This window comes from Uranotaenia lowii, chromosome 2 (genome assembly GCF_029784155.1).
Source record: "Uranotaenia lowii strain MFRU-FL chromosome 2, ASM2978415v1, whole genome shotgun sequence".
In the NCBI taxonomy this organism is placed as follows: Eukaryota; Metazoa; Arthropoda; class Insecta; order Diptera; family Culicidae; genus Uranotaenia; species Uranotaenia lowii.
In genome coordinates, this window is record NC_073692.1 from 318,764,782 (window position 1) to 318,775,380 (window position 10,599).

Genomic DNA, 10,599 nt, shown 5'->3' on the forward strand with positions numbered 1-10,599 from the left:
GACAGTTAATGAAAAACTTATCCAACTGAGCTATATCACAAGCTCTGGAAGTCTTAGAAAATACGATTTAAAATATGTCGCTGAATTTTGATAGTAAAATTGTTTAATTTTTTTTCTTGATTTATGTTTTGTAATTTCTGAGATTTGACAAAAATTGTCCGGACTTTGTCAGATTTTTGGTCTTCAATTTTGAAATGCCCAGATTTGCCAGGTTTATATATAAAATTGCCCGGATTTGTCCGGCCTGGATACATACTGACAAAATTCTGGCAACCTTAGTCTAACCTGCAAGCCTATAGTATCTGCAATAGAGTGCCCCAAATGATCCGACTTTTGAAAAAGTTATGTGTTGCAGGCTAAAATTGATCAAGAATGAAATATTTGTCATTATTTCGGCATCAAGAAAACCCGTTTTCGAAAGAAATCGGCCAAAGGAAACCAAAATTATCCATGAAAAACTGGATTTTCATGATTCTCCCGAACAAAATGTCTCAAAATCCCATACAAACTTCAGACTCGTTGAGCGACCCTTTCCCGTGATCCGATCTGTCCCAAATATGGCATGAGATCTTGCACTAGGCCTAGGATAAATTTTAGCCTGCAGCGCATAACATTTCATAGGTTTTAAACTTCCTATACAAATTTGGGGCAGTCTAACCTGTATTTGTTGTTCAATAATTCATGAGCCCCGTTTTCCTCTTTCTTTACAGAGCTTTCGTGGACAACACTAACCTGCACACCCTGACCCTGGATGATAATCCGGCCTTCGGCAACCTTCCGCTACGTCTCTTCCAGAGCACTCCCCATTTGGTGGAAATATCGGTGCGCCGAAACGCTTTGATCCGAATAGATCCGGTCCAGTTCCCTCTGGATCGTCTGCACCGTCTACGGCTAGCTGGGAATCCTCTGGTCTGTAATTGCTCTCTGCTGTGGTTGTGGCGTTTAGCAGTTGACGGTGACCCAGATGATGAGTTTCTGCTGACTTCGGCTGCTTTGACGAGTGCCGGTTCTTCCGTTGAAGATGACTCGTCTCGTGGTTCACATCCTTTGCTCATCGATCGCGATGAACTTGGATGTGATCTGTTTGAAGATGGAAGAAAGATTCGACGAACTCTGAGAACCATGACCGAATCGGACCTGAACTGCCCCACTCATGTGGTGACAGTCGTGAGTGCCGTTTTCAGTATATTGCTGATTTTGGCAACCGCTGCTAGCGTATTGTACTTTTTCCGACTTTCGAAGCGTCGGAAAAAGTTGCTCCAAGAGCAGAGTAATGTGAATGATCTGATTGTGCCACAAAAAGTAGACAAGCTAGAACTGGAGCGTTATCTGGCTCAGCAGACACTAGCTAGCGAATATAGGCCGCTAAGGGGAGGCCCGTGGGAGGTTACTCCGATTCTGAAGAGCTCCGACGATCACTACTACGGTGCAAACAACACTGGTCACAGTGGAGGACCCTACGGCAACGTGATTCACGAACCGGATCACTACGAGAGCTTCGAGTACTACCAGCAGCACACGTCGTCCTCGTCGATGTCCAAGACGGCACCCCGAAGTAAGCGGCCGTCGATGTCTTCGATGGGATCGGCCACGACGATGACGAAACCCCACAGGACCCTCTCGAGGCCGCACATTGTGTACGTATGACTCTAGACCGGCCGGCGAATCCGTAGCATCAGTAGCAGCAGCCTTGGTTGGAAGGAGCAGAAAAGTGGCGGCAGTTCCAGTGTGCGGCCACTCCTAGTCGATAGTGCCGTTTGAGGGGTGAGAGGCAGAATCTTCCAGAATACACAACCCTGTATGAATATTATTCCATTTTGTACCGTAGAAAAAGTGTAAGAAAAGCTTAGTGATAAGAATAAGAGTCTTGAAGTATGTATAGGAAAACTTGCTACGATTATTCGCTATAAGGCTTGCAAAAGTTGATTATTTTTTGGGGGCGAGTGGGTAAAACATTTATCAACAACATGCTTCAATCTTCGTGAGGAATACATAAGTTAAGAGCAAGAGTGACGTGCGGATGCGTGATTTAACATATTTTCTTGTTTTCAACTTATTAAAATTTGCCTTGCACCATTTCATCTTATCAAGAAGCTTTGAAAGATGTCGAGTAAGTTGCGCCACTTTGAATATTTTTATCCGTCAATGTTGGCGATAATATGAGAAAAATAGTGAATTGTGAGTCCAATTTTAAGATTTTAAAATTACTGGACAAAACTCTAAAAATTTAGAGTCCTTTAGTTATCGAATGTTTTGTTTGAAATTTTGTAAAATGAAGTATGAAATGTAGCTCATTTTAGATATGCTTCTAAACAAAGCGTACAATTTACTTCAAAAAGAAAATTATGAAATGGCGATTTTTCGTTAAATATTTTGATCATTGAGTAAAATTTAAATCGTTATTAAGTTTGAATGTAACGGAATGAATTTATGTTCAATGAATAATCATAGCTCAACAGTTTTGTAAGGCTTGCATTCATAAAATAAAATGATTGTAACTTTCGAAATACTATTCGTCAATAGAGATACGAATGTTTGTTTGCAAATATAAATATAATTTTTCTTTGTATCCTTACCTTTCTTTTACATCAAATTGCTACAAGTTTTTTGAATTTCTTAGGTAGACAGCTCTAGTTTTGAATATGGTTTAATGAATATAATTTTAACTTCTTTAAGTTTTCAAGAATCTTACAATAATTGTTAACTTAGTCTTCTTTTTTCCAAAAAGTGTTCCATTATGGACATAAGAAACTTTACATCCAGACATCAAGAAAGTGAATTTATTATGATTTTTTTTTCTTAAAAAAAAAAAGCATCGTTTTTGAATTTATTACACCTTCCACATATTAAATCTTTCTAGGAAAAAAGCCTATTTTTGCAGGGATACCTGACTAAACCTCAGAAAAAATGACACATGTTACATAATTTGGATATTGTGATAATCTGTATTGGAAAAATATTACAGAAAATACCCCGTCGGGAGCGGGTGGATTTAAGAATCAGTTAAGGCACACTGCAATCATTTGAAATACAGAGGGAAAAGTTAAAAGAGGAAGTCGATTCACAAATATTAAGCAGAAAGATTAAGGTGCGGGAAAGAAATTGTGAATAGAATATGCATATATTGGAAAAAAAAAATTCGGAATTCAAAAGACGAACAGACACAGTGCACAAAAAAGTAATTTGAATAATGATGGCGAGGGTGTGCTGGAAAAAACGTCTTTAGTGTGCTTCTGATTATGATTGAATCGCAGGGGAGAGTCTTGTAAGAGAAAAATTGATCTGAAGCTCGACATTTTACATAAGTTTTGTTTGAAAGAATTGATTCATATTTCATAAATAAATAAAAAAAAATCATATTTTAAAAACGACATTTCTTCAACGTTTCTTGAAGATAACTTTTAAGAGGTACAAGTAAACTCAAATCATTTCAAATTCGCTTTCTGAAAAAATACCAAAAAAAATCAGCAAATTAAGTATGTTACCCTTAAATATGCATAAGCCAACAAAGGGTTCGATATCATCGTTATTCCAGCGAAAGCTGGGAGCTATCCATATTTAACCCTTCGTTTCATGATTTTTTATTTTTCCTTTAAAATTGTTTTAAACAGTTGAAAATGATGAATACATCAAGAAAAAAAATTAAAATAAAATTCGATTTTTCCATTTTTTTATACATTAATTGTTGCAAATTTGTTACTTTATGAAACGAAGGGTTAATTAACATTAGATATACTCTATAGTCGCTGGAGTTGTATCACAAATATGTTCCATTTCTTATATAACTTGTAAACAAAATATGAAAAAAGAAAATATGAAAATTAACAATACAAATTATCAAGGGTATGCCTTAAAAAAACTGGCATCTCTGTAGCAAATTCAAAAAACTCGTTCATGAAGGTGTAGGGTAACGGACCTATTTTGCACCGCTTTGGGAAGTGGCTATGCTATATTTCGAATTTAAAAAGCACATTTTACATTTTTTAACTGCTTTATTCGTTCATTACAAAGATCAAGGCTTTTTCTATCGAAATATATCGTCGTTTGTTGCAATTTAACAAGATCTAAGCCTAAAAACTCGTTTCTTTGATCATTACTCTGGTCGGTATTTTTCACCACCAGGTTTCAATTTTGGAAAACCCTCTGGACCTATTTTGGACCACCCTTAAACTAAATAAATTTTGCTAACGTAAACAGCAATTGATGCGCAATTATGCAAATAATTTAGTAAATCTTTTCCTTTCTTATGTTTGTAGTCAAGTTTTGTTTGTTCACGTTAATTCATTTCTGAACTAACTTTCTTCAACTTCTCCCCAGCTCTATTTAAGTGCACTTGTTTGTTGAATAGTTTTTACTACTACCTTTTTTATGAAACTTTTTATGCTTTGAAACAATAATTTTTGAAAAGATTATGTTATGTAACTAGTGTGTTTTGAATGTATTGAAAATTCCGTCGGCACACGAAAATTTGTTCTGCAGTGTTAAATACTGGCCAGTTGGCTTATCTCCAGGATCAATTTTAAGAATGCAATCTCCTTCAGGCGAAGAAAGTTAAGAAAGTCTGACATCATCATCTCCGTGACTTCAATTGATGTATTTTGACTTCCAAAACCTTATTGGATTTGGTTTGGCTTCAGTTCTGTAGAGTACATTGGTTCAAAATAGATAAAAATGTGCGAGAATTATTCGATCTTTTTAACCATCTGAAAGCCATACTTTTCTTCGCTGAAAAATTCACAAAAGTTCCCAAACTCCCAACTTTATTGATAATTAGCGCTTGAAATAGTGTGCAAAATTCTTTTCTTTTTCAAAAGTTAGGACACCGCGAAGAAAAAAATCAGAATTTTTCAGGACACCACTAAATCTGTGAAAATAACAAGCAGTTTTTTTAAATTGCATAGTTAAAGGCGAAATATAGGTGCTGAAGATGCCTCGAATTATGCAACAGAAACGAGAAAAACCATGGCTAGCCTACAGGACGTATCGAAAAACACCATTTAAATATCATTTGAACCAAAGATTTTCATTGGTTAAAATATTTTATTGAAGACTAGCTGATCCCATACGAACTCCGTTTCGCTTTCAGCTTGGAATGTGTCATGACCAGTTTGTATGAAAGTCAATAGCCAAAAATTTTTCAGATGCCTTTCCGAATTTATTGTTAAGTTATAATTTCAAAAACATTGGACAATCACTTCTTCTGTCATCTGCTGTCTGCTACGAAATTAGAAATCAGGGATTAATTGACATTCCCAAAAAAAACCCGTTCATAAATTTCGACTCGATCGCAACGCAATTATTGCCAAAAATTTAACCCCTTTCGGTGGCCTCTTTTACAATGTTTGATATCTGGAATGGATTTCCCTTCCCTCAAAACTCCCGTGTGCAAATTTTTAAAGCAACGTCAATATGGCTAAAAACAGTGAAAATTAATTTATATTGACGACCTCTTTCGTCGACCCCTGCCAAAACATTTGACATCTGAAATCGGTTGCCTGTCCCTAAAAACTACCGTGTGCAAATTTTCATCCCAATCCGATGTATAATAACGACGATATTGCAAAAATATTGAAGGGTTAATATGGACGACCCCCTTTGCCGGACCCTTAAAGTGAATTTAATTCCTGAAATTCATTGCTCGTCTCTCAAATCTCTCGTCTACCAATTTTCATCTGAATTCGATGTATAAAATCGTCAATATCACTAAAATATTGAAAAGTACATATGGACGACTCCTTTTGCCGGCCCCTTTCACTGAATTTGATACCTGAAATCGATTGCACGTCACTCAAAACTATCGTGTACCAATTTTCAGCTGAATACGATGTATAATAACGTCAATATCGCAAAAACAGCTAACAGTTTATATGGACGACCCCTTTGGCTGACCCCTTACACAAAATTTGACACCTGAAATCAATTGTTTGTCCTTCAAAATATTCATGTACAAATTTTCAACACATTCCGACGGAAGATAACGTCAATATCGCGAAAATAATATTTTTCTTGTATGGACGACTCCTTTCAGGAGGGGTCATCCAAAAACCGGAAAACATTTCTCATCATTCCTGGTCCTAATAAGTATTCATGCCAAATTTAAGCCTTCTAGGTCTTAAGATGGCTGAGTCTATAGAGGACAAACAAACAAACAAACAAACAAACAAACAAACAAACAAACAAACAAACAAACAAACAAACAAACAAACAAACAAACAAACAAACAAACAAACAAACATACAGAAATTGCTTTATATATATATATATATATATATATATATATATATATATATATATATATATATATATATATATATATATATATATATATATATATATATATATATATATATATATATATATATATATATATATATATATATATATATATATATATATATATATAAGTTAAATTATTGAGACGGGAATTTTCGTTTTTAAAAAACTAAACTATGAACTACACGGCTTCGCGGTCTGAACAGTAATGATTTATTGTCTCTATAGTAAACCTTTGGTTCCCTCGCGTTTTCCCTAATTCGCACCGAGCGACAATTCGCGTGGCTGGTGTCGTCTTCGCTGCTGTCTCGTGGGAACGGGAACCTCTTTACTTGAACTTGGAGTTCAATATCGCTGACCATGCTGTCTGGGTGCCAGCGTGTGTACCCGGTGCGTGTGTTGCGATTGATTCCTGTTCCAGTGCTGTTACTTCCTTAACTCGTCCCCCCTTAAGTTTTGCTCGTCCCGAGCAATCCATGGGTTTCGAATTTTTCCACTTGTAAATGCCAAGGCCCAACAATGCAAGTATGAGAAGGATGACGGTGCTGAACGTTCCCAAGCTAAGCCGGTATTTGAAGTCCACTGTTTCTAAGTGTCGTCTGTTTATCAGGTTAAGTTCATGTAACTCTGATAAATTTACGTGCCGTTCTACATGCAATGTTTTTATGTTAGTTAATTGCATTGGTAGAACTGATGCGTGGTTAAATTTGAGCTCGTAGTTTTCGAAAAGCTCGTTTTTTATGTAAATCGAACAATTGTGGAATGTAATGAAGTGAATTCCGGTCAATGTTCTTGCTGGTATTCCACAGGTGCTATTGATTGCTACTTTTTGATTGATGGTAATAACCAATAATGTTCCTGGGGCGATTATTCTGGTTTCTGTTGATGTTGACGATTCCGAAGAAGGACATTGTCCTTGTCGTCCCTTTAGAAGTGGAGCTTCGCAATGGCTATTGCTGATGTCAACTAATTGTCTCCTCTCGCAGATTGTGACTCTGTTGCTTTCTCGGCATTCTGATTTTATGGCAAGAATTTCATCTTGATTGGTGAAAACTTTGTTGTACATGACCTTTACAGAGTGGTTGAAGATGGGTAGAGGCTCGATGACGAATTTCTGATAGGTCGTGGGTTGGAACTTCGGAATGTTGACGCAAATGATGACTGATGATTCTGTGTAGATGGTGGTGGTCGTCAGGAGGTTGTTGATGTCGCTCAGGTGCTGAATATCTATTCCTTGATCTTTGACCTCGTTTATAATAACTTCTATTTCATTGGGTGTGAGAATGAGTTTACTAATAATGTTAACTTTTGAAAGCAATATAGCGTACTCTATTGATTTTAAATTTTCTAGAAAGGTGTCTAACTGAAATATTATCGATATTTTCTGGTTTTCAGATATTAGGTAATTGTCATTTTCTAAAACTTTATTTATAGTATTTTGGTGATTTCTAATTTCTGTATTTATTAAGTTTAATCTGTTTTCGAATTTAGAGTTTATTTTGATTTGCTGGTTATTTTGTTTTACAAGTACGTTTCCTTTATTTCTTATTTGATTTAGATTAGAGTTTATTATCTTAAGATCTTCGGCGTCTAAGTTTCCTGTAATGTATTTAATTGAGCTACCTAAAATATCAATGGATCTCTTATTCCTTTTTGTTTTTGGATTAAGGGTGCCGAAAAGAAACTTTATTTCTCTGAATTTCATGTCTATGATTTGTGATAATTCGCTTGATGTGTTTTTCGTTTGACTGATAATATTTTCCATAATTGAAATTGAGATTTCAAATTGTTTAAAATCTATTATGTGTAGCAACCTATCATAACCAGCAATTATCTTCCCTTCCCCCCTATTGAGAATCAACGCTCCTGCGTTGTTTGTGATATCGTTTATCTGAATTGACTGTTGGTGGGAAATGGATAACGATGTTAGGATGAGGAATATTAGGGGTGTCCTGAGTTTCCCTTGTGTCGACATCTTCCTGAAAATAAAAAACTGTTAGATATTTTTAACATTATCTTTATGAATTTCTCGTCCACTCTGGTCAAGTAGTGTTCTGCCTTTGTCTCGTGCTACGTTGACCGGGGTGAACTTTTCATTTGTCTTTTTTCGAATATCTTGTACTTTTTTGAAAATTGTTTGGTTTTCTTCAACGTGGGGAGGTTCAATTCGATTTTTGTTGTGGTATTCTAAATTTTGATTTTGTGTTTTCTTGTTTGTGTCTTGAACTTCGTTGAAGAATCTGTCTTTGTATTGGGTTATTTGTTCTAATCCAAGAGGTCGATCATCTCCGTCTTTGAGTGCGAAAAATATCTCTCTTGGTTTAAGTTTAGTAGCGGAGTGTATCGTGTTGTTATAAAGAGTGCAAGATATTCTAAAAAGTTCTTTTTTACTCATGTTACGGTGATCTCGCCATTCTGTTTTTGTGCAGCGGTAGATCTCGGCCAGTGTTGAATGGAATCGTTCAACTGATCCGTTACTTGTGCTATGATTAGGGGGAATAAAGTGGACGTCGATATTGAAATCTTCCATTAATTGTCTGATTTCCATAGATTTCAATGCCGGCTCGTTATCGCAAACAACATGTTGAGGGATACTATATAGCGAAAATAACTTTAAGAGGCCTTTTCTGAGGTCAATTATTGTTCGGGATTGTATGGGGATGATTATACCGAATCTCGAAAATTTATCTAAGGCGGTTAAAAAGATGTTTGGATGAGATATAAAAACATCAATGTGGAGGATTTCCATTGGTTTTGATGCTTCTGGGGTCTTACCAAGTACAATTTTAAATGGTTTTCTGTCGTATTTGTTTTTATTGCAAATTCGACATAATTTTATAAATTTCTTAACTTTGTATTTTATTTTCGGGAAAAAATAACGTCTACTAATTTGTGCTTTGTTCTCCCAAATTCCTCGGTGGGCGGAGTTGTGTGTTTGTTCTATTAAAGTATTTTGTTCCTCCAATGTTTGAAGATCTATAAGCATTTTCTGTGAAATAAATATTTTAAATGATTTGCATCTTTGGAAGTAGTTTTTATAGACGGTTTGGATTAAACCAATTAGATTTTCTGGACAAAAGATACAGTTTTGTCGTTTTGGATCCATATATTCTTTGAATATTTTGAATATGGCTGGTACGCCATAATGAAATTTTGTAATGGTTCTTCTGAACATCCTGGGAAATATCGTTTCATAGTTATTTTGGTCTACCTCACCGATTTTTAAAATTATTTGATTACTGAATTCGTTCACCGCTTTTTCTGTGCAAGGAATGAATTCGGAATCATCCGTGTCTGCAGAGTGTGCAGTTGCGTCATCGGTTGATATGCTCTCGATTTCTTCTTGGTCAGAATTTTCGTTTATGTTCAAATCATTTTGAATTCTGGAAAGGCTATCTGCGACCACATTTTGTTTTCCTGGTCGATATTGGACATCGAAACTGTAATCGGCAAGATAAGTTTTCCAGTGGAATAGTCTATTATTACAATCTTTTAAATTTGAGATGTGTACAAGAGGTTTGTGATCTGTATACAGGGTAAATTTTTGACCGTAAAGATATGGTCTAAAGTATTTGCAGGCCCATACGATGGCCAGAAGTTCTTTTTCTATTGCGGAGTATCTCTCCTCTGCTTTGTTCAGTGTTCGTGATGCGAAAGCTATAGGTTTGTCGCTGCCAATTTTACCTTGGGAAAGTACAGCTCCTAAAGCGTGATTAGAGGCATCCGTAGTTAAAATAAATGGTTTTCCAAAATCAGGGTATTGTAGAATGCTACTACTAGTCAAGATTGCTTTCAACTTGTTGAAGGCTTCTATAAACTCTTGATCATGCGAAATTGCTTCGCCTTTCCGAAGTGCCTTTGTCAAGGGCTTGGAAATTTTCGCGAAGTCCCTAATGAATTTTCGATAATATCCAACGATACCTAGAAAGCTTTTTATTTGTTTCTCGGTTTTTGGTATCGGCCAATTTTTTATTGCTTCCATCTTATCAGGATTTGGTTTTACTCCATCTGCGGTTACAATGTGTCCTAGAAATGCAACTTCCTTTTTTAGAAACTCGCATTTATCCATCTGCACTTTGAGATTGTGTTTTTTCAGGGCTTTAAAAATTTTTGAAAGGTTTTCAATGTGTTCTTTTAAGCTAGTTGAGAACACAATGATGTCATCCATGTAGACTAAACAGATGACGCCTATGTATTCTCTGAGAACGTGGTCAAGACAGCGCTGAAAGGTACTGGGCGCGTTTTTTAGCCCAAATGGCATTCGTACGAATTCGTACTTTCCATTCTCTACGCTAAATGCTGTTTTGGGTACGTCTTCTTCGCAAA

General features: G+C 35.9%; 1 protein-coding gene across 1 annotated transcript in view; it reads left to right on the plus strand.

Moving 5' to 3' along the window:
* LOC129744723 (nyctalopin-like) overlaps positions 1-6,232 on the plus strand; it is a 481,144-nt gene extending 474,912 nt beyond the window's left edge. Inside the window, exon 5 of the mRNA XM_055737406.1 lies at positions 711-6,232. Coding sequence (XP_055593381.1) covers positions 711-1,647 — 937 coding nt within the window. The 3' untranslated portion in view covers positions 1,648-6,232. The remainder of the gene's footprint in view (positions 1-710) is intronic.
* Positions 6,233-10,599: the final 4,367 nt, after the last annotated feature.